A 25998-nucleotide genomic window follows, 5' to 3' on the forward strand; every position below is an offset into this window, starting at 1 on the left:
ATCATTACTAACTTCCTATCTACAATTTTCCTCCAAATCAGTCTGTTACTTGTCAAGACTCCAACATTATCAGATCTTATATTTCTATCGTCTAAGGCACTTTGTACCGTATCAATCCACCTATATCTTGGTCTTCCTCTGGGTCGTTTTCCTGCCAACCTGGCAGAGAACACTTGTTTTGCTAATCTTTCCTCGCCCATTCTGTTTAAGTGACCATATCACCTGAGATTAGCTCTGCTAACGCATTCCTGGATGCTGACAATGTCAAGTTCTTTCCTAATATCCTCGTTTTTAATATGATATTGTGATTGATGCCATCTGTTCACACCTCTAATCTTTCTCAGGACTCTCATATCTGCGGTCTCTAGTCTTTGGTCAAGTGTTTTACTTCTGACCCAGCTTGCTCTCAGATCCATAAGTTAAAACTGATTTGAACACTGTCTTGTATACAGATAATTTAGTGTTCCAACTAATTTCTCTCTTATTCCATATGAATTTATTCAGTTGACTTCCTACCATACCAGCTTTGTTGATTCTGTTGTCTATTTCCATACTTAATTTACCATCTTCACTAAAAATCGTGCCTAAGTAGCTGAAATGTTTTACTTGTTCCACAATACAGTTGACATTTTCAACAATTCTACCTATTTTCATTGTCTTTTTAACGATGACCTTCATACCATATCTATTACAACAGTTATTCAATTTAGTCAGGGAATCTTGCAAACTTGTAGCGGATTTATTCAGAAGTATAACATCATCTGCATAAAGCAAAGAGCTGACATTAACATCTCCAATTCTGATATCATGTTTAATACCACTTTTCCTTCATAATGTGATCCATATAGATAATGATTAACATAGGGGATAATGTACATCCTTGTCTCACACCAGATTTAACATTAAACCATCTTCCTGTACATCCTTCAATTCTAACTGCTGACTTACAACTCAAATACAGTAAGTATTGCTTGATATAATGCCCCATTGACACCATATAACTATGAATAGCTTCTCTCTTGGCACCTTCTCGACAAAACTTAAATACAGATCTTTGTTATATTCCCATGCTTTCTCGACTATTTGTTGTAAAGTAAAGATCTGATCCTGACAGCCTCTATTTGGCCTGAATCCAGCTTGTTCTTCACCAGGCTTTTCTTCCACAATTCTTCTCAACCATTTCTCAAGTATACTTGCATAGATCTTGCCAGGAACACTCATTAGGGAAATACCTCTGTAATTCTCACATTCGGTTTTATCTCCCTTTTTATATATGGGCACTGTTAGAGCTCTACTGCAATCATCGGGAATTCGTCCCTCTGTCCAGGCTTTCTGAACTATGCAGTGAAGCTTAATTCAGAAAGTAAGATTTTCTGTAAGACTTTTATACCACTATACTTCAGCATTTCTGGTCGAATATCATCTACTCCTGCTGCGTTTCCACATTTCAAGCCTTTGATGGCTTTTTCTACTTCAAGTATGGATATGTATTCCTGATGTATGCCTGTTGAGTGTTTTTTACCACTGTGCTATCACTGCTTGTTTCATTTAGCAATTTTTCGAAGTAATTACTCCATACTTCAAGGATATCATTTTCTCCTGTTTTCATGTCACCTTTATCATCTCTAACTTCTTTTACAACACTCTTTCCTCCATTTCTAAGCTTCTTCAACAACCTCAAGAATATCTTACCACTTTCTTGATATTTATTTTCTATGTTCTTGCCAAAGTCCTCCCATGACTTTTGTTTAGTAGTTTTACACGGTGTTTTGCTTTCTTACATTTGTCTCTGTATTCTCTAAAAGCAAAAGCTGACTTATTTGCCAGGAACTTTTGATATGATTTCTTCTTTTCCTTCACTGCCTCTTTAACTTCCTGTGTCCACCATGGAGTTCTGATTTTTCTGTCCTTGCAGACAACCTCAACCACATGCCTGCTGAATCAATCATGGTTTTCTTCAAGGCTTGCCACTGAATCTCCAAGGTTTGGTTCCTGTTCTCAAACTCTTTCATTTTTTCTTCAATAATCTTTGTGTATGTTAGTCTACATTTCACATCTGAGAGCTGCTCAACTCTTAGTCACTTTAAAACTCTCTTTCATGTTATTCTTTTCAATATGGACACCAGAGTGCACAAATCCTTTGTACACTCTGGTGTCCTGCACCAGAGAGAAAACATCACTATCAACAATAACATAGTCAATGAGACTTTTCTTATTCCTTGCCTCTTCTCTCCATGTGAATTTGTGCACATTTTTATGTTGGAACATGGTATTAGTAATAACCAGTCCATGTCCTGAGCAGAAATCCAACAGGTATTTGCCATTATTATTGGCTTTGCTCTTTTCTCCAAATTTTCCCAAAATATTTTTGTATGTCTGACAATCATTTCCTATTCTGCTATTTACCAACAAGGACCAACTTTTTCTTTTTCATTGTGTCCGTTGCTTTTTCTAAAGCCTCAAAAAATTCCTCCACTTCTACCTTAGTAGAACCTTCTGTGGGACCATAGACACAAATAAGTCTCATTGTCCAGTTCCCCATTCTCATATTTGCCCACATCACTCTACTTGAGACTGCTTGCCATTCAAGAAGATTAGCCTCGTATTTTGTGTTGAATACTATGGCTACTCCTTCTTTTCCTTGATTGTCATTGCCTGAATATAACATTTTGTTATTGCTCAGAATAAAAAATTGCCCAAATAAAATGCCCAAAATAAAAAATGATGGTACTACTCTTATTTATTATTTATGTATTATGTACAGGCTGCACACCTGTGTATGATAAACATACAACTCGACTTTTCTTTTAGGATGATTATTATTAGTATTATTATTACTGACACCTCCAGGGAGTCCAAAGACTTATCAAGGGAGGGCGCCTGCTCCACAGCTCTCTGTCTCCACCAACTACAATAATGCCATATATCGTCCACTACCACTACTAGTATTTTTCATAGACAATAACAAACATCCATGTCAACGGCGAGATTCGAAACCGCAGCCTTTTGGTTGGAGAGCGGATATGCTAGCCAACCAAATATATGTATACTTTTAATGTATATTTTTCATTAAAATAGGATAGATCAGTGTTTCTCAATGTTTTTTGGATCTTGTCCCACCTCAATAACTCAATGATTTTGATGACCCCCCTTAGAATAATAGTCAGCCAAGTTCTGAAAAGTATAATATATGTACTTTAAATAAAAAAGGAACATAGGTAAAACTGTTTTCAGTTTCACTTTCTTCAATGAATATAAATTTTATATTACACTTTGTATATTATAAAACATAAATCGAACTGAACTAGGGAAAATAAAATCCAAGTTGATGCGATCCTTGAGCTTGAAGTCTGCTGCAAAGAGTTTTTATTTGAGGTACTAATTTAGTCATTTTCAATCTTAAATCCCCATGGTTTGTGATATCCAGATGATTTCTTTTTTTTCTGTAGCAAGTCATTTACAGCACTAAAGCGACATTCAACTAAGACGACAGGAAGGGCAACAGTATTTTTTTGCAAAACTAGTTGAATTTCGGTATTTCGTTTCTGTCTCGTCAGAAAGCCATGTATTTGTTCCTTTTATGTTGAATAAAGTTCTAATAGACTCATCATTTTGCTTTTCTAAGAATTCTTCTTGATACTGTATTTATGTTGACTGCTGTACTAGTGATGTCAGCTTTTTTTCTAGGAAAGTCAGTGTTGCAACATCGACAATGGCGAGTTTTTTTGAGTATATCGATGATGAGGTGATGAATGCAACATCATTTTCTAATTGCCCCCTCCCCCTGTGGGGAGTACCCCAGTGTTTCCCAACGTGGGAAACACTGGGGTAGATGGATTATGGAATGATTTCCTGATAGGATACCAAAACACAAACAGTGAATGAGCTTAAGGAGTGGTATGATAGACTTTATGTTGTCAAAGATGGGCCTCCCACAATGAGTCTTGTGACTCCACAGAGGTCATGAAGAATCATAATAATCTTCATGTTTAGTGTTAAGTACTATAACTACTTATTTCGTTGTTTGCTATTGTCAGAAGATATCTTATAGTAGTTATTATTTAAAAGAATTACATTATCAGTTATGTCAATATGGTTTTTCTCTAAATCTTCTGCAAGTTCCCCATTAATACTTCATATGTGATGATGTCTATCTTGAATTTTGCTGCTGAGTTTGAAACAAACCTGACAATGAACAGCTGTTTGCTGTCAACAACAAGTTGGCTACTGAAACAGTAGTCAATTTTTCACTGTTCAATCTAGTTGCTCAATAAAAATGGGGGGGGGGGACTCTTTAATCTAGTGTTGTCCCAAGAAGGAATGACATTTAATCAAATACAAAATGCAGTTTGGTAAGCTAAATCCCAAATTCCAGCTCATCTTCATTCATTTAGCATCAAGGTGAATGAAGCTGTTTCTTGAGTATTTTATTAATTCTGAAGGGATGTTATCAATGCCTGATGCCTTGTTGGTTGACAATTCATTCAGTGCCCATTCAAATTCATCTTTTAATATAGTTGGACCAATTTCTTCCACATCAAGTCTTCTTTCATCTTCTATAGCCATGGCATCTAGATCTTTCACTATATAGATCTTCTAAGTACTCCTTCCATCTTTCCAAAATTTCTTCCTTATCTATAAGTATGTTCCCCTGTTTATTTTTGATAAATATACTTCTTGTCTTGTTTTGCTGGCTTATTCCTTTTATAATGTCATAAGCTTTATTGATTCTTCCAATCTTTGTTAGATCTTCTATTTCTTTACATTTCTCTGTATACCATTGTTCTTTTGCTTCTTTACAATTTCTATTTATCATATTTTTTATATGTTTATATTTGTCTTTGCTTTCTTCCTTAAAATACTCAGGAAACATAACTAAGTCATATGGGATTACATCAAGATCATAAAGAGTATTTATGAAACAGGGATCATCCCCCAAAGATTTTATACAATGCTCTATCATACCCATTCCTAAAGTAAATAATGCAAACAAGTGTGAAAATCATTGAACAATAAGCTCAATATCACATGCTTCGAAAATACTACTCAAAATTATACAAAAAAGACTAACAAAGAAGCTTGAAGAATATTTTGGCAATGACCAGTTTGGATTCAGGAAACAGTAGGGGACAAGAGAAGCAATCCTATCTCTAAGAACAGTTATTGAAAAAAGATTGGAGAAGAATCAAAATACTCTGATAGTCTTTCTTGACTTGGAGAAAGCCTTCGATAGTATTGACTGGAATCAAATGTTTCACCTCCTAAAAACAATAAAGGTAGATTGGAGAGATAGAAGGCTCATATTTAATCTTTACAAGCATCAAGAAGCCCTAATAGAAGCAGCCAGCAATACAACAAAAACTGCAATAGCAAAAATATGTAGAGGTGTAAGACAGGGGTGCTCTCTTTCACCCATATTGTTTAATCTGTACATTGAAGATGCAATAAATAAACTGAAAGAACTAATAGAAACAGGAATTAAGATAAATGGAATTAATATTAACTGGCTACGGTTTGCGGATGATATAGCAGATATAGCTGATAATGAAAACAAACTGAAAGCCACCCTAACAAAGATGGAAGAAATCTTCACACAGTACAGCCTGAAAATTAATTATAAGAAAACAAAATTATTAATTACAAGTAAAGCAAATCCAATGAAAATAAACCTGGAAATAAATAATTATCTAATACAACAGGTATCCTCTTTTAAATATCTTGGAAGTCTTATCACAGAAGATGGAAGAAACCAATCAGATATTAAAGCATGAATAATCCTAGCCAAAAAACCATTCTATAATAGAAGAAACATTTTTACCAGTAAAGGACTTAGCATCCAGCTCAAAAAAAGGCTAGTGAAAACATACATATAGAGCATTGCATTATATGGTTGTGAGGCCTGGACTCTAACAAAACAAGACATGAAAAAGTTGGAGGCATTTGAACTTTGGTGCTGGAGAAAGATGATGAAAATTAGTTGAACAGAAAGGAAAAGTAATGAAGAAGTTCTAAATATAGTTCATGAAGAGCAGTCATTAATGAAACACATCAATAAGAGAAGAAAAAGCCTAAGTCCACCATTTGAGGCATGGGGGACTGATTACAGAAATAATGGACTGTAGAAGGAAAGAGGACACGAGGCAGACAGACCAAGGATTTCATATATAAATAACATAATGATGCTAACTAACAAGAGTTATGAAGAGATAAAAAAAAAAAGGTCACAAGACAGGATGTTGTGATGTGTTGTTATATTTACCAATCCTCGGATTGATGCACTAAAAAAGAAGAATGAAGCTGACTCTCACTATACTCGTATGGACTACAGGAATAATTTGCTACAGTGAATTTTTTAGTACAACACTGTGCTTATGGAGCTTTGGTCAGAATTTTTCAGTGTTTATAACAGCAGGTGTTTAACTGTACCTACCTGCAGATTGTCCCACAAGAAGTGGACTGGACATTAGGTTAGAAGTCCTAGTCAGTTCTCTGAATTACTTTAAGGCCATGGGGAGAGCTCCTGCCTTTAATCAAGTGCTGACTCTCAAACACCCCTAATAGCTAATTAATTTTGATGAAAACTGATTGATAGAAAGCTAGTAATAATCTAAACTTAATCATGTAGTATTGTTATAATATCCTGTACATACCAGTAATTTAATGATAAAGTGAAGGACGTACAGGAAGATGATTTGATGTCGATTCAGATAAGAGAGAGAGAAGCACTATTAAACTTAATATTCAAATAGAAGGTATTAAGATGTTCTTTTATCTACACACACATTATTTGCATAGAGAAAAGAGAAATATTGCTACACATTTTCAAGTCATTAATCTAATTAAATAATTGCTGTAACAAATTTGTTATCAGAAATAAAAAATACTAAGTCTATAAAAACAGAAGTCATCAAATGCATTTTCAGTAGTGAACTTTCATTTCTTTTAAAGTTGTAAAACAATGAGGTTACACATACTAGCAAACATCTGAGTTAAAACCTTGAGTGTGGTTTTTGTTGACTGTCAACATGTTTTTGACTTATTGTTCTTTTTCCTATACATTTATTCAACTGGCTTATACCAATCCAGCTTAATGTATTCTATTATCTGTTTCTAAAAATTGTGCCTAAATAACAGGGGCGAATATTCCAGGTGTGCAATGCTCATCAATGAAATATCATTCTTACTACTACTAAAATTTTACAATTCGACGTTTCGACCTTTATGTCAAGGTCATCTTCTGTAGCGTACAAATATACACAAGAAACAAGCAATACTACAATCATACTAGTTCGTTAAAGACACTGACTAACTGCTACCACAATTGTTGGCCTGACCTCTGGTGGAAAAAAAAAAAAAATATATATATATATATATATATCATCATCATCATCATCAAATTCCTGCCATGTACCCTCAAGGGGTGTACAGGATATGACAGTACTACATGAAAAAATTACATCATTACTAACTTCCTATCTACAATTTTCCTCCAAATCAGTCTGTTACTTGTCAAGACTCCAACATTATCAGATCTTATATTTCTATCGTCTAAGGCACTTTGTACCGTATCAATCCACCTATATCTTGGTCTTCCTCTGGGTCATTTTCCTGCCAACCTGGCAGAGAACACTTGTTTTGCTAATCTTTCCTCTCCCATTCTATTTAAGTGACCATACCATCTGAGATTAGCTCTGCTAACGCATTCCTGGATGCTGACAATGTCAAGTTCTTTCCTAATATCCTCATTTTTAATATGATATTGCCATTGATGCCATCTGTTCACGCCTCTAATCTTTCTCAGGACTCTCATATCTGCGGTCTCTAGTCTTTGGTCAAGTGTTTTACTTCTGACCCAGCTCTCAGATCCATAAGTTAAAATTGGTTTGAACACAGCCTTGTATACAGCTAATTTAGTGTTCCGACTAATTTCTTTCTTATTCCATATGAATTTATTCAATTGACTTCCCACGATACCAGCTTTGCTGATTCTGTTGTCTATTTCTATGTTTAGTTTACCATCTTCAGTAAAAATTGTGCCTAAGTAGCTGAAATGTTTTACATGTTCCACAGGTTCCCCATTCACAACACAGTTGACATTTTCAATGATTCTGCCTATTTTCATTGTCTTTGTCTTTTTATTGCTGACCTTCATACCATATCTATTACAACAGCTATTCAATTTAGTCAGAGAATCTTGCAGACTTGTAGCAGATTTATTTAGAAGTATAACATCATCCACATAAAGCAAAGAGCTGACATTAACATCTCCAATTTTGATATCAGGTTTAATACCACATTCCTTCATAATGTGATCCATATAGATAATGAATAACAGAGGGGATAATGTACATCCTTGTCTCACACCAGATTTAACATTAAACCATCTTCCTGTACTTCCTTCAATTCGAACTGCTGACTCACAACTCAAATAAAGACTAAGTATTGCTTGATATAATGCCCCATTGACACCATATAACTGCAGCGTATTGAATAGCTTCTCTCTTGGCACCTTGTCATATGCCTTTTCCAAATCGACAAAACTTAAATACAGATCTTTGTTATATTCCCATGCTTTCTCGACTATTTGTCGTAAAGTGAAGATCTGATCCTGACAGCCTCTATTTGATGTATTTGATATATATATATATATATAAAATAAATAAAATAAAATATAAAATAAAAATAAAAATAAAAAAAATATATAAAAAAATTATACATCAACGCTAGAGTCTTATTATTTGTGTTGTCTACTATATACATATATTAACATCATTCCAGCCAGTTGGAGTGGAATGGTTTCTAATACTAGTGGATTGGCTAGCGTCCTGACTTATGTTGAATCTTTCATATTGGGTTGGCTGAATGTGTGCCATCCAGATCCTTGGAATTTTCATACCATCTTTATTGTTGATATTTGGGTGGTTTATCAGGATTTCGCAGGATTCTTTAAATTTTCTTTCGTACCATGTTTTTGTGCGGTGTAAGGAGCAGGTGCTTTTCCAGTTGATTTGGTGTAAGGTGTTAAGTGCATGGTCTGAGAGGCCTGCTTCACCATAATGGTTATATTTAATGTGTCTAATGTGTTCTTTCTTTCTTCACCATAATGGTTATATTTGATGTGTCTAATGTGTTCTTTCTTGTTATAGCCATTGTTCATAAACAATGGCTATAACAAAAGTACTGTCAATAAAATACTCTATAAAACCACAACAAAAACGAATCTAGATGACAGTAAAACCATAGCCATCCCATACATTAAAGGGTTATCAGAAAAAATCAACAGAATCCTACAACATTATAACCTCAATGCCACCTTTAAACCACCCACTAAACTTAAAACCATATTCAGCTCCTCTAAGGATCCTCTCCTCCCATTAGCACATCCTGGAGTCTATTGCATCTGTTGCACCTGTAACTTACCGTACATTGGTGAAACAGGACGGACAATCCCTTTACGCAAGAAAGAACACATTAGACACATTAAATATAACCATTATGGTGAAGCAGGCCTCTCAGACCATGCTCTTAACACCTTACACCAAATCAACTGGAAAAGCACCTGCTCCTTACACCGCACTAAACATGATACGAAAAAAAATTTAAAGAATCCTGCGAAATCCTGATAAACCACCCAAATATCAACAATAAAGATGGTATGAAAATTCCAAGGATCTGGATGGCACACATTCAGCCAACCTAATATGAAAGATTCAACATAAGTCAGGACGCTAGCCAATCCACTAGTATTAGAAACCATTCCACTCCAACCGGCTGGAATGATGTTAATAGATGTATATAGTAGACAACACAAATAATAGGACTCTAGCGTTGATGTATAATTTTTTTATATATTTTTTTTTACATTTTTTATATATATATATATATATATATATATATATATATATTTTTTTTCACCAGAGGTCAAGCCAACAATTGTGGTAGCGGTTAGTCAGTGTCTTTAACGAACCAGTATGATTGTAGTATAGCTTGTTTCTTATGTATATTTGAACGCTCCAGAAGATGACCTTGACATAAAGGTCGAAACGTCGAATTGTAAAATTTTAGTAATATTAAACTAAAGTTTTTATTCAAACACGGTAGTTGTCTCCATAATTTCCAAAAATGCATTCGGATCACCGTGCAAGCCTAAAAGAAAGTATCATTCTTACTAAATAGCTTAATTACTAAATAAATTACAACGTACAATAGAATATACATTAACATAAATTTTAATACCCTTCCGATATTTCGACAACATCACGTTGCCATTTTCACAGGAACTTAAAAAAAACACATGCATGCAAGCACAACACACAGTAAGAGGATGAAGCAGGAAGCTATTCTTTCTCCTAAAAGTCCTGATGGTGCCCCCTAGTGCACAATGTTGGTATTCTTGGCCAATTGGGCTGAAGTTCTGATGTAGGTTTCCCAAATTTGCGGCAGTCTCATGCAACCAAATTTGTTGAGGTTTGGATTGTTTTTTTAGGGCTGAGGCTGACTCCATGAATAGCCTTTCGTATTTGAATTTACTACGGTGTATTTTATTGTGGCTTTCTTCCACCGTATTCTATGGCGGGTATCCAGCGTATGGTCTGCAAGACCAGAGCGGTATTGGTGAAACCAGATGTAGTCCTTGAGTTATGAAATTCTGATATTACCTGTCCTGCCTGTTTGGCCAAAGTAGGACAGCTTACAGCTGCAAGAGACCTGGTATACACCAGGTAGGTCTGCGAGGGGGGGAGAGGATGGTCTTTAGTGGAGCGGATAAGGATGCCAATTTTTTTATATGGTCTGTAACAAGAAGTTAAGTCATGATTTTTATGGATTTTTGTAATTTTTTCCGAGGTGCCTCGGATATAGGGAATGGTGAAGGATTTAGAGTAATCCTTGTTGTGAAGGGGGGGGGGGGGTTGTGGATTATTGGTTTCAATATTTTTTGGATTTTTTTGGGGAGGTAGCCATTGGCTGAGAAAATGTTGAGAATGTGGTTTAGTTCTGTGGTTAGGGCACTGTCATTTGAATAGATAAGTTTAGCCCTGTTGTGTAGTGTCTTATTGACTCCATATTGTTGTGAGGGGGGGGGGATGTTGGTGAATGTATCTGCCTGTATGGGTGGGTTTTCTATAAACTGAGAAAACCAAGATTCCATCAAGCTGGTGGGAGACTGGTGTGTCTAAGAAAAGAAGGGAGTTGTTTTTTTCCTCTTCTAGGGTGAACTCGATTCTCGGGTGTTGGTTGTTTATGTGTGTTAGGAAGGAGAGAGTACATCAGAGCCATGTGGCCAAATAGCAAACACATCATCAACATAGCGAAGCCATATGGTTGGTTTAAGGCTTTCTCTTCAAAAGTCTCCATATAAAAGTTGGCCAAGGATGGGAAGAGTGGAGAACTCATGGCTGTCCCCTCTATTTGTTTGTAGAAATTTCATTGCCAAACAAAATAGCCTGAATTCATTGTGAACTGAAATAGGGCTGTGATATCGGGAGGAAACTTAGCTTGGATTAGCTCTAAGGATTCTTTGAATGGGACATTTGTGAATAAGGAGGAGACATCAAAACTGACCATTACGTCAGTGTGTTTGAGTGTAAGGTTTTCTATGCTGGCTTTGAAGTGGGCTGAGTTTTTTATGTGTGAAGGTGTGAGATTTGCCAGTATAGTGTGTGAGAGCTTTAGCCAAATGTTTAGCTAGTTTGTATACGGGGGAATCAATGCCATCCACTTTGAGGATGAGGAATGGAAAAGCGGTGGGCCCTGACAGAATTCCAGTGGAGGCATGGAAGGCACTGGGGGAAGAGGGAATTGACCTGCTGTGGGACCTGTTCATGAAAGTTTGCCAACAGGAAAATATACCCGAGGAATGGAGGGAGAGTACTCTTGTTCCCATCTACAAGGGTAAAGGGGATGCACAAGACTGTAAAAATTACAGAGGAATAAAGTTGATGTCCCACACAATGAAGATCCTAGAAAGGGTTCTTGATGGTAGATTGAGGGAGGAGGTGGAGATTGCAAAGGAACAATTTGGCTTCATGCCTGGTAGATCAACAACAGATGCTATCTTTGGGTTACGACAGATGATGGAAAAATATCGAGAGAAACAAAGGGAGCTAGATCTGGTATTTATTGATCTGGAGAAAGCATACGATAGAGTGCCAAGGCAAGAAGTCTGGAGGTGTCTGAGGGAGAAGAAGGTGCCGGAGAAATATGTCAGGTTGGTGCGGGAAATGTACAGAAATGTGAAGACAAGTGTTCGGACCTGTTTGGGACAGACAGAAAGTTTTCAAGTAACAGTTGGCTTGCATCAAGGGTCACCATTAAGTCCGTTTCTGTTTAATATTGTGATGGAGGTGGTAACAGAGGAGGTGAGAGAAGATGCACCTTGGACAATGTTGTATGCAGATGACATCTTGCTGTGTGTAGATTCAAGAGAAGAAGCGGAAACTAAACTGGAAAGAAGGAGAAAATTACTGGAAGAGAGAGGTATGAGACTGAGCAGAAGTAAGACAGAGTATATGTGTTGTGCAGTGGGCAGTGGCCAGGAGACAGATCTGGAGCTGGAAGGAAATGTCATCAGGAAGGTGAGAGACTTTAGATACTTAGGTTCAACAGTGGAAGAAGATGGAGGAGCTGAGAAGGAAGTGGGATGCAGGATACAAGCGGGTTGGAGGAACTGGAGGGAGATGGCTGGAGTGTTATGCGATAAGAGGGTGCCGATCAATCTGAAAGGCAAAATTTATAGGACAGTAGTGAGGCCAGCTATGACATATGCTATAGAAACTGTGGCCCTGAGGAAAAATAACATCAGCAGGATGGAAGTAGCAGAGATGAAAATGCTTAGGTGGATGTGCGGTGTGACCAGAAAGGATAATCTGAGAAATGACTATGTCAGGGGAACAGTGAAAGTTACGAACTTAGGAGCGAAAATACAGGAGGCAAGGTTGAGATGGTTTGGTCATGTGATGAGGAGGGAGGACGAATATGTGGGAAGAAGGGTCATGCAGATGGATGTGCAAGGAAGGCGGAAGCGTGGGCGGCCAAAGAAGAGATGGAGGGAGCTGGTAGAATAGGACTTGAAGATGAAGAACTTGGATGTGGTGACAGCCCAAGACAGGAAGGTGTGGAGGAGACTCGTAACAAACAGTGACCCCACTTAAGTGGGAGAAGTTGTAGAAGAAGAAGAAGAAGAATGCCATCCATTATGGGAGGTAATGGCATATTTTCTTTATGCATTTTTGGGAGTCCGTATATACCAATACAGTCGCTCTGGTCTTGCAGACCATACGCTGGATACCAGCCATACAATATGGTGGAAGAAAGCTACGATAATACACCATAGTAAATTCAAATACAAAAAGCTATTCATGGAATCAGCCTCAGCCCTAAGAAACAATCCAAACCTCAACAAATTTGGTTGCATGAGACTGCCCCAAATTTGGGAAACCTACATCAGAAGATCTTCAGTACAGTCGGCCAAGAATATCAACATTGCCCACTAGGGGGTACCATCAGGACTTTTAGGAGAAAGTATAGCTTCCTGCTTCATCCTCTTACTGTGTGTTGTGCTTGCGTGCAAGTATCTTTTTTTAAGTTCCTGTGAAAATGGCAACATGACGTTGCTGAAATACTGGAAGTGTATTAAAATTTATTTTAATATATATTCTATTGTACGTTGTAATTTCTTTAAGCTGTTTAGTAAGAATGTATCACCAACGTCTAAGCCTTTCCATGAGAATCACGAAATATCAGTATCACCGATATTATATTTTTGCATTTATTCCCGTTAAAGACTCTCCTAATTGTTTGCAGACTTCGCGTGATTCCTAAAACTAAACAGAATACACTAATGCTTCAGAAAGGGGACACTTTTCAATGCATAAACATTACATCACATTAATAGCCCGGGTGTGCTTTCAAAATACATACATACACCTTTGAGCCCTTTGAAAAGATGTAAAGAGGGTGCAGGAGGACAAATTCTTAGAGTTCTAATATTTTTAAACCACTCAGGAGGTGAGGCTGGGTGAGCTTAGAGACAATAGCACCTAGAGGCTCTGATTGGTTATTCTGTCAACCAATCCAATTGAACATTGTCATTTGTCACATTTGGGGAGCTTATGCAAAGGATCCTCCTTAAGAAGTATATTACAGTCTCCAACACAACTCAGTGTTACTGTCAACGAGGAATACAAAAGGTATGAGATTAATCTTAAAGGTACTTCTTGATACTGTCTGTAAAGAGTGGAGAGGTATAATAGTGACATCCTGGAAATTACAATAGACCAGACAGAATAGAGAAGACAGGATGGTAAACTAGTTGTTTATTCAAGAGGTGACACAAAGCATCACAGGGTAGCTGAAGTACTGAGGAAAGTTCAGGAAAGAGATTAATTAATTGGATACTTCAGGAAAGTATCCAATTAATGACAGGATACTTTCCACTAGACTTAAGGCTCATCCTATCAACGTATCATTTGTGGTAGTTTATGCACCCAGCACAGATAGACCTGATGAAGAGAGTGAGGAGTTCTACAAAAACCTACACTGTTTTGAACTGCCAACCAAGTATTGTTGTACTTTTCATCTTAGCAGACTTCAATGCAAAAGTGAGAAAGAGTATGAAGTTAAGCCGGAGTGTGGCAGGTTTGGTCTGGGAGAATGCAATACACATGGTGAAAGATTGTGAATTTGTCCATGCTAACAGATTAGTTATTACCAATACTCACGTCAAGAACACTCTGGCACTCTAACAGTGGAAGACAAGAATCTTTGATGTGCATACTTGTCCTGGAGCAGACTGTAGTACAGACCATCAATTAGTAAAAGCCAAAGTAAGACAGACTCCAAAACCTTTCATGTCAGGGCCATCTGACTAGACTGGATGTCCGATTAATCCTGTCGGTTCACAGAAGAAACATCAACATGGTTGGATGCACTTTTGAAGACTAGTGAGAACTCACCCGAAATGCTCTGGAAAGGAGTCACGGTTATAATACAGGATACAGCCAAGATGTATGTAGGCCAGATTAGAAGACCAAGGCCCATGGATATCAGATTCAGCAAGGAATCTGATCGAAAGGAGATGGTTGGAGAAACACAGGAACCGAAGAATATAAGAGATCATGTAGAAAAGTCAGAAAAGCCACCAGGCAGGACAAGGAAAAATTTTATGCTGATAAATGTGAAGAGCACAAGCTTAAGCCCAAACTGAATATCATCAAACACAGGAATGGAACAGTACTAACAGAAAATGGAAATCAAATACAGATGGAAAGAGTACTGTGAGGCTGTACTGCAGAAAAGATAAGGTAATTCTGGTAGAATGGCTTATACATTGACTGTTGTTGGATTGTGATAGAGTGGAATTTTATGAACTCCTATCTTATCACAATCTAACATGCTTTTCCAAACAAAAAAGGTAGATAAATACTGTAAATTGCCTCTAAGTGTAAAATAAGTATTATGTATATGTATATCAAGTATATTCTGTTATGAAAAGGTTAAATAAGTATATATTTTGTGCCATTCACGAATGAGGTAAAATTAATATTGAAAATGTAAAACATTACCGGAGCTTTATAAATTAACATGTATAAAAGAATTATGGAATGCAAGCACAAATTCAACAGTTGGGGGGTGAAGTCCAAAGGTAACGGAGCCATACGTGAGGGAGCGGTGTTAGATTGTGATAGAGTGGAAATTTATGGATTCCTATCTTATCACAGTCTAACATCATCATCATCATCAGAGTCATGATGATGATGATGATGATTATATTGAATGAAATCAAGGATATGTTTAGAGTAAAGAATTGGCATAATATTAAGAGATTGTGAAAGATATGAATGTTATCTTGTGTATTCTGACAGAGCTACAGAGTCTCTTAGATTGATTGTGAAAATAGTACATGATTAATGCATTAGCGAAGGTTAATATAATTCTTACTTTAGGAAGCTACTGTATAATATTTTATAAGTGTAATAGTAGTGTTTGAATTTTATACACCTTGTCTGAAACTCCCTTAAGATGGGATTTGATTTAGTGTTATTATGTGCATCAACTTTTGAGTATAATAAACCTTGCTTTTGATTCTAACAAAGAGTTTCTGTAATTTCTGGAATCCGATGCACCGCTTATAAAATATTAATGCAAACCTATGCGGGATATTAAAAGGGATATTTGAAAAGGGTATATTTTGGCCACGTCTGCAGAGTTGATGGGTATCATTAAGTACTGTCCAGAGATTACCTCTTGATTATTAATGTTTAATAATCTAATAGCGCTAAGTGGCGCAGCGAAACAAATTTCTTGGCGTTTTACAAGAGGTAAATCTTAGACACTCTGATACTCTGGTACTGCCTCTATCTCGAGGAAATTCCATTGTCCCTCAGAGGTACCACGTGCTACCCGATAGTGTATTACACAGATAAAGCAACAAAGGTTTAAAATAAGTGTGAATAAGAAGAAGCGACACAACATAAATGGTGCAGCAGTAGGATAGTTATAATAAGGAAGAAAAGGTTACGACATAAATAGCGCAGCCGATAAGGTTAATATAGAAGGAGGTTTAGGTAGAAAAGATTGAATAAAAAAAATACAACCGTTGTAAATAAAAGACAAAGAAACGTTACAACATAAATGGCGCAGCCGGTAGGATGTGGGTTATATAACTGAAATAAGTGCTTTATATAAAACACAGTAAGCAGGTTTCGGATTCCAAACAGAATTTCTTAACAAAGGCTGATTTTATATTTGTGTAAACTTAGAGGCAAATATGTCTAACCCCACAAGTAGCTCAATAATGGAGGACAACGAGTGTTTTAGATGAATTAACCCCCAACAAGTGTTCCTCCAGTTCTCAGGCAAAGAGTCTGATGATATCATTTCGTTTTTTTCATATATAGAAGAACTAAGAAAAGTTGGAAGATGGACTGATTTTCAGTTACTGGTCTTGATACGAAGTAAACTAATAGGGAAGGCTAAGATCTTCATGTGTTCACCCCCCCCCCCTTTAAGAAAATTGACCGATTACAAAAAATTTAAAAAAATACTAATTGATAAATTCACTCAGAAGAAGGGAACTCCCCAGGCATTGAAAAATTTATACAGTTGTATACAAGGGGATAATGAAGGAGTGACCAGCTTCTTCAACAGACTACTGTCCATCTCAAATTCTGTAAGGATATCAAATACAGAGGAAGGTGCCCATCTGAGATCGCTGGCCTTTCAACAATTTAAAATAGGATTAAAAGATAATTTAAGGGGAGTGATCTTTAAGAAGGGAGCCAAGGAATTTGAAGGGTGCTTCAATCTCGCCCTAGAGCAGGAAAGGAGAATAGAGGAAATGACCCAAACCTCTCTTTTGAGAGCTGCATTAGAGAATGAGTCCAGCAGTACACCTAACCCCATCCCTGTAGACAATGAACAGCAAATCACTTATAGGGAAAAGGTAACCCCCTTGCTCTGTTTGAAAGGAAGAGAATCTATAGTGGAAAGGGGTTATAGAATGCAGACTGTTTCCCTGGCAGAAGTAGGAAAACGACTACCATTCTCCCTAGTGGAAGGCTATATAGTAGAAGGGGTTCCCTGTAAGTTTCTTCTTGACACAGGAGCCCATATATCTGTCATACCCATGCAACTAGTTAAGGCATTCCAGAACACCCCTCCTGATGCCTTTACAAGTTTGTGCAGTCCTACAAGGATCATGGGGATAGCAAGAGTCGAACTCTTATCTGTACTGAAGGCAAAGGTGGCGATCCACATACCATGCTTCCCAGTAAACACCACACGATATATTTATTCTTCCTGAATTAGCAGACACTGGTGACCAGGTCATACTGGGCCTTGATTTTTTGGAAAAAAACAAGTTCACGTGTGACTTTGGCAGCAGAACTCTGTCATTATGTGGAATAAGATACAAACTCGACTGTGGAGAAAGGGGTACCAGTGAATGGAACGAAGTCATGGAAGTTGGAATAAGAGATGGTGAGGAAAATACCAACCAGCGGAGGAGGAAACTGATCCAAGAGGCTACTAAACAAGTTAGGTTGGGCACAGAATAACTGTGATAGAATAACTGTGATAATAATACATAAATAATACATTAGAGAGTGTTAATATAGTTCTTACTTTAGATAGCTGCTACATAATATGTTATAAGTATAATAGTAGTGTTTGAATGTTTTATGCTTTGTATGGATCTCCCTTAAGATGGGATTTGAATTAATGTTATTAAGTGTATCTACTTTTGAGAATTAATAAACCTTGCTTTTGATTCTAACAAAGACTTTCTGTGATTTCTGGAATCCAATGCACCTCTTATAAAATATTAATGCGAACCTATGCGGGATATTAGAAAAGGGTATATTTTGGCCACGTCTGCAGAGTTGATAGGTATCATTAAGTACTGTCCTGAGATTACCTCTTGGTTGTTAATATTAATAATCTAATAGTGCTAAGTGGTGCAGTGAAACAAATAAATTTCTTGGTGTTTTACGAGAGGTAAATCTCGGACACTCTGATACTGTCTTGATTTCAAGGAAATTCCATTGTCCCTCAGAGGTACCACGTTATACCTGATTGAGTGTATAATGTAGATGTAGCATAAAAGGATATAATAATAATAACAAAGGTTGAAAATAGTTGTAACGAAGGAAGAGACCCGACTTGAACACTGTTCATAACTATAATTTATCAGGAAATTACAACGTATTCTAAATATTAATTATAATAACTAATTAGTGCTTCCAATATTTCAGCAACATTACACTCTGCCATCATCAGGAATCACAGAACAATGATATGTGAATGCAGACACTAAAGGTAATGACCTTCTCCATCACTTTCAAAAGTAGTGAAGTGAGAGCAATGGGATAACAGTTTGATGGCTTACTTTTATTTCCCTTTTTCAAGCTGTCACAAAAGTTTGCTGACAGATGTAAGGTCGTACCTCGACACCCATATTTCAGGCAGATGAATTGATAGCAGGGCACCTGTGGCAGAGCCACCGCATTCCCCTGACCTTACAACTGTTAGATTTTCTCTTGTGGAGCTTTGCGAAAGATTGAATGTTTGGTTTGTACCACCATTACCAGCCAATTTGGATGAGCTGCATTCCAGAATTACTACTGCCACTGATGAAGCTATGCCAGATATGCTATGCTGTGTGTGTGGCAGGAAATTGATTACAGATGGGACATCTGAAGAATTACTGAAACTTCAAGTGTTACGCTACATTTGCACGGTAATAAAAATTTCATCTATTGCTATTTACCTTTGTCATTCAAAGTTGTATAGCCCCCTTTTGAAACACCCTGTATATATAGACGAGTCTCCATAGCTCTGTCAGTTTTGATGGTGCCTTTTGGTGGGAAAGACATGAGTTCAACTCCTGACACGAAGAACCTTTATCAGGGCTTTTCAAGTTAATGTGAGTTAGTCAGTTGTATACAGCGGTGGCAGCATTTTTTCTTTCAGAAACTCAGGTTTTTCAACCCATAAAATAGACAAATTGGCCAGAAGAGAAGATGCAATGAAACAGCCATAACACACAATGCACTTAGGATTAAATGCTCTATCAGAGCATTGAGTTTCAAACATTCAAGTTACTTTGCTGTGACAGATCACTGAGCTTAACATGAAAAAAAAAAAAATGAAAAAAAAAAAGCAGGATAAATATAAATAGGATGGAAGATGAGATATTACCCTACTATGGGCAGTAAATAACCAAGTTTAACATCACCTATTTGGACATAAGGTTTCAGCACTACTTTCCTTCTGTTCCAAATAGATTATAAAGGGTGGAACAATATGATATACTTCATTCAATTCAAACTACTGACTTAAATAAATCATCAATTTCCTGATATATACCCCCAAGGCAGGTTACTATGACAGCACTACATGATTAAGTTTACATTATTATTAATCTCCTATCCACAATTTTTCTCCAAATTAGTCTATTACTTGTAAGCACTCCAATATTGTCATATCTAACATTTCATTCTTCTAAGGCAGTTCTGATGAAATCAATCTACCTAGACCTTGGTCTTCCTCTGGGTGTCTTTCTTGCCATCTTGAGATCAAACACTTGTTTTGCTAACCTTTCCTCACCAATTCTATTTAAGTGGCCATACCAACCTTAGATTAGCTCTGCTTACACATTCTTGAATACTAATAGTGTCAAGTTCCTTTCTAATATCTTCATTTTTAATATGATTCTGATATTAATGTCATTGGTTCACTCCCCTAATTTTTCTCAGAACCCTCACACCTGTGATCACTAGTCTTTGATCAAGTGCTTTATTTCAAAACTCAACTCTAAGATGGATAACTTAAAACTGCTTAAACACTGTTTTGTATACTGCTGGTTTGGTGGTTTGACTAATTTCTCTCTTATTTCATATAAATTTATTCAGCAGGCTATCCACAACACCAGCTTTGCTTATTCGGTTGTCTATTTCCAGATTTAAGCGCCATTTTCACTAAAAAACTATGCTTCAATAGCTGAAATATTTTACTTGTTCTATAGGATTTCCATTCAGAATGCAGCTGAAGTTTTCTATGTTCCTGCCTATTTTCATAGTTTTGGTCTATTTATTGTTGATTTTCATTCCAAATTTGTTACTGCTGTTATTAAATTTAGTTAGAGAATCCTGGAGATTTGCACTAGCATAAAGAGAGACTTGCATCTGCATATAAAACAAAGAGCTATGTTTGACATCTCCAATTCTAATATCAGGCCTAAGAAAACTTTCTTTCATAATGTGATCCATATATAGATGATGAATAAGAGTAGAGATAATGTGCATCCTTGTCTTACCCCTGATTTTACATCAAACCATCTTCCTGTATTTCCTTCAATCCTAATTGCTGACTGACAACTCAAATATAGACTATGTATTGCTCTGTATAATGTTCCATATAACTGTAGTATTTTGAGAATCTGGGCACCTTGTCACATACCTTTTCCAGATCTGCAAAACTTAAGTGCAGATCCTTGACATATTCCCACGATTTCTCAACTATTTGTCTTAAAGTGAAAATCTGATCTTGACAACCTCTATTTGGCCTGAACCCAGCTTGTTCTTCTCCAAGTTTCTTTTCCACAATCTTTTTCAACCTCTTTTCAAGTATGCTTATAAGTAAGGTATATGCTATATAGGTCTGTTTGCACCACACAGTTTTTGTGTTTTTAACAGCTTTCCCCATGTGGCACTTTATGGTATCCCTTTTCTAGATCTAACAAATAAAGATTCATTTATCTTTCCAAGCTTTCACAGACATTTGCTTTAAAGTAGAAATCTGATCAAGGCGATATGTTTCTGGCTAGAATTCAGTATGTTCACAGCCAAGTTTGCTCATTTCTTTCACTTCTTTCATAACAGGCTGCAGCCTCTATAAAGAACACTGAGAACCTTCAGCATAATACTTAGTCTTCACCTTCCAATTGTTTTCCTATTACTAACCATCAACTTGGTTAATGAATGAACAATGGCATTAAAAACTGTATTTTCTATTTGTCCAATATTAAAAACCTGAATATTAAATATGATGGTACACAAGACAATCGAGTAAAGCAAGAAGCATCTAGTTTATAATATATATAGTAAATGTTATAATGAAAACAAATTATAAGAGACACCAACAGTGCAGTTTTGCAAGTGGCTATCGTTTAAAAGTACTGGCCTAAACATAAATTTTAATAAAATTAAAATTTTAAATTAATTTATAAGAGCTTAATTAATGATACTGCATTTAGCACAACATTAAATCTCTGCAAAATTCAAATCATTTTAAAGGAATTTTTGAAAACAGTTAGTTGTAAAAAGATTAGCTGTCAGCTATAAGGACAAAAAACTTACACTGGCATGAAGAGGGGAATCCGTAGAGAGAGGAGAGGATACACATACTGAGGAAAGGTGGCTGGTAGCAGCTTTCACCCTTTGTTTGTCATCATCTTCAGTAAACGCTGGAAGTAAATCTTCCCGTCCATGATACTTATAACAGTTAATGACTATTTGACGTAGAGCATATGTCCAAGAAACCTAAAATGAAATATTATTTCTTCCAGCAGAAACTGATTTAAATGAAACTATATATTTTTTCAAGCAAACAAAGTGTGGTACAATATATAAAAATATTACAATATACAAACATTATGCAATGTTGAAAGTTGTAGAGACTAACTAGAAACATTTTTTCAACCATTATAATAAAAATAGATAAAAATGAAGAGGAAAACAAAATGTTGAACAAGTCCAGTATAAAGCAGTGATGACAGTCAACCACTGAATCAAATTTGATGGTTCACAAGTATCCACTCAGATATTGCAGTTCCCTGATCATTGTTATTACTGTGTGAGGAGATTAGAACAACTTAAATTCTGTAGTTATATTCTTCTATTACCACAGTCCAAATTCGATCTGACATACAGCTGATTTTCATTATAGCAAACTCAGAGGGACCATAATAATAGGTTATTATATTCAATAGTTTGCTCCAGTTCATTTCCTTTAAAATAGCATCAATGTATAGAGTTCAGTTGGGATGTTTCAGAAATTTGTTATAATTCATGTTGAACTTTTTGGAAAGAAAACTATGTGCTGCTAGCATTATACTAATGCACTTTAAAGACACACACTCAGCAAAGACTGAGAATAAAATGACCTTGAGAACAGTCATGTGCATTGGGTACATGCACCTCAAATATTGGGGTATTTTGTCTGCAGAAAGTCAAGCTTTAGAGAGAGAGAGAAATAGTTGAAGAGGTCAGAGTGGTTGGAGTTTGGAGAGCAACAAAGAGAGAGAGAGAGCATATGAAAAGGGCAGGTTGATTTTGATAGAACAATTTTGAGCCAAAGCAGATCAAACAGTGGGGATTCAAGAATTTGCAGTCTTTGGCATGGTATGTCGGTTCTGATGGATGCACAAGTACTGCCCTTGTGGTGGAATGAGCTGTGTAATATGTACTTTAAGCAGTTGAGATGGACAGTGGCTGTTGAGGTTGCAAGTTCAGGTTGATACAATAATATTTCCCATAAAGGAGATAACCAAAGACTATTAGATCTGTTTAAATTCAGTCAGGGTAGAAAGGCCTCACAGCTACTATCTTTGTATACCACTCTATACAAACAGACTTCCTTCAGGCAGTCTATCCTTCACGGTCTACCGAAAACTGACACACACTGGCCAATACATATATGCTAATTCATACCACCACTCATCACAAAAATATGGAGTCATTAACACCCTTAAAAACAGAGCTACAACAATTTGGTCTAACCAGCAAGCCCTGAAACAGGTACTAAAAATCATCAGCGATGCATTCATAAATAATGGCTATAACAAAAATACTATTAATAAAATACTCCATAAAACAACAACAAAAACGAATCTAGATTACAGTAAAACCATAGCCACCCCATACATAAGGGTTATCAGAAAAAAATCAACAATATCATACAACATTATAACCTCAATGCCACCTTTAAACCACCCACTAAACTTAAAACCATATTCAACTCCTCTAAGGATCCTCTCCTCCCATTAGCACATCCTGGAGTCTATTGCATCCGCTGCACCTGTAACTTACTGTACATTGGTGAAACAGGATGGACAATCCTTATACGCAAGAAAGAACACATTAGACACATTAAATATAACCATTATGGTGAAGCAGGCCTCTCAGACCACGCGGTCAACACCTTACACCAAATCAACTGGAAAAGCACCCGCTCTTTACACCACACAAAAACCTGGTATGAAAGGAACTTTAAGGAAGCCTGTGAAATCCTGATAAACCACCCAAATATCAACAACAAAGATGGCATGAAAATTCCAAGGATTTGGATGGCACACATTCAGCCTACCAAATATATAAGATCCACCATAAGTCAGGACTCTAGCCAATCTTCAACTAGTATTAGAAACCATTCCATACCAACTGGCTGGAATGTACAGGTATAACATGATGTTAATATATGTATATAGATAGATACTTGTTGTTGCGCCCAATGTATTTCTACAACCAACAGATAACACTAATAATAGGACACTAGCGTCTATGTATAATTTTTTTTGTTTTTCCACCAGAGGTCAGGCCAACAATTGTTGTAGTGGTTGGTCAGTATCTTTAACAAACCAGTTTGATTGTAATGTAGCTTGTTTTCTGTGTATAGTTGTGTGCTCCAGAAGATGACCTTGACATAAAGGTCAAAATGTCAAATGTAGATTTTAGTTATATTAAACTAAAGTTTTTATTCAAACACGGTAGTTGTCTCCATAATTTTCAAAAATGCAGTTTTGTTTAATTAATTGTTATCAATCTCTTAGGATCCCATCTCAATGGTGTTATCCACAAAGTTTTTAAATATAGTTTTACATATTTCCTTGAATTCTGACAAACGAGTTTCAACTCTATCTGTATCTCTCTCTTATACAAAAATATAATTTAATAGTCATGCTCTATAGTTCAATCTTGATCTAATATTACAAGCAACTGGGATAAGTTGCTAGTAAATTTATCAGTACATCCTCTTATTCAGGAAGAGATCTCTGTATTAGCCAAAGGTTATGAATACATGATCTGTCCGAGTAGGTTATCTATTATGGATTCTATTATGGGTTATTTTCATCTTATAGACAGAGGTTTATGTTCAGTTACTTCTGAGACTGCCAACAAAGTCCACTTTCAAACAGCCATGATTCTCTTCAAAGCAAAACTATCACTTTTTAACTTAATACCTTCAGAATTTAAAGCACTTAATTCTCTAAAGAAGAAGAATTATTATTATTACCTGACCAAAGCTAACTAAAACAAAGAAGTTTATTTTAGAAGGATTTCCTTAATGATTCCTGATTTCTCTACTTATTGTCCCCTCTCATCTGATCCAACATCTAGCCAAATTAATAAAATCAATAATATGACTGATAACATCTTTAGCTGGGATGAAGAATTAAATAAAAAATTTTAAATTTTTATGCTAACCAGATTATATGGTCTTCTCAAGATCCATAAACCAGGTGTTTCATTAAGATCAGTAGTAGATTGCCCTACATGTAAAGTTTCTAAATACTTATCTAGGTTATCTTCCTTTACTAAATAAAAAAAAAAAAATCTGCTTCTCATATCAAGAACTCGTCATCATTTCCTGACATTTACTCTCAAGAGGTGTACAGGATATGATAGTACTACATGAAAAATTTACATCATTACTATCTTCCTACCTACAATTTTCTACCAAATCAGCCTGCTGCTTGTCAAAGCTACAACATTGTCAGATCTTATATTTATATATCTATCTTCGAAGGCACTTTTTACCATATCAATACACCTATATCATGGTCTTCCTCTGGGTCTTTTTCCTGCCAACCTGGCAGAGAGCACTTGTTTGGCTAAACTTTCCTCGCCCATTCTGTTTAAGCACCATACCATCTGAGATCAGCTCTGCTAATGCATTCCTGGATGCTGACAATGTAAAGTTCTTTCCTAATATCCTCGTTTTTAATATGATATTGCCATTGATGCCATCTGTTAACGCCTCTAATCTTTCTCAGGACTCTCATATCTGCTGTCTCTAGTCTTGGGTCAAGTGTTTTACTTCTAAACCAGCTCTCAGATCCATAAGTTAAAACTGGTTTGAACACTGTCTTGTATACAGCTAATTTAGTGTTTTCACTAATTTCTCTCTTATTTCATATAAATTATTCAGTCGACTTCCCACCATACCAGCTTTGTCGAGTCTGTTGTCTATTTCCATATTTAATTTACCATCTTCACTAAAAATCGTGCCTAAGTAGCTGAAATGTTTTACTTGTTCTATAGGTTCTCCATTCACAATGCAGCTAATATTTTCCATGCTTCTGCCTATTTTCATTATCTTTGTCTTGTTATTGCTGACCTTCATACCATATCTATTACAACAGTTATTCAATTTAGTCAGGGAATCTTGCAGACTTGTAGTGGATTTATTTAGAAGTATAACATCATTCGCATAAATCAA

The 25998-nt window shown here is 36.2% G+C and overlaps 1 protein-coding gene across 3 annotated transcripts in view; it reads right to left on the minus strand.

The window, feature by feature from the left end:
* Positions 1-25998, minus strand: part of LOC150101947 (DNA-binding protein P3A2-like) — a 224591-nt gene that overhangs the window by 64775 nt on the left and 133818 nt on the right. For all 3 annotated transcript variants that reach the window (XM_090400040.1, XM_090400038.1, XM_090400039.1), the window contains one exon: positions 21858-22040. In XM_090400040.1, the coding sequence (XP_090256166.1) occupies positions 21858-22040 (183 nt within the window). The remainder of the gene's footprint in view (positions 1-21857; positions 22041-25998) is intronic.

Source organism: Typopeltis vanoorti, chromosome 11 (genome assembly GCF_054136105.1).
Source record: "Typopeltis vanoorti isolate ZY-2024b chromosome 11, IOZ_Tvanoo_1.0, whole genome shotgun sequence".
Classification (NCBI taxonomy): domain Eukaryota; kingdom Metazoa; phylum Arthropoda; class Arachnida; order Uropygi; family Thelyphonidae; genus Typopeltis; species Typopeltis vanoorti.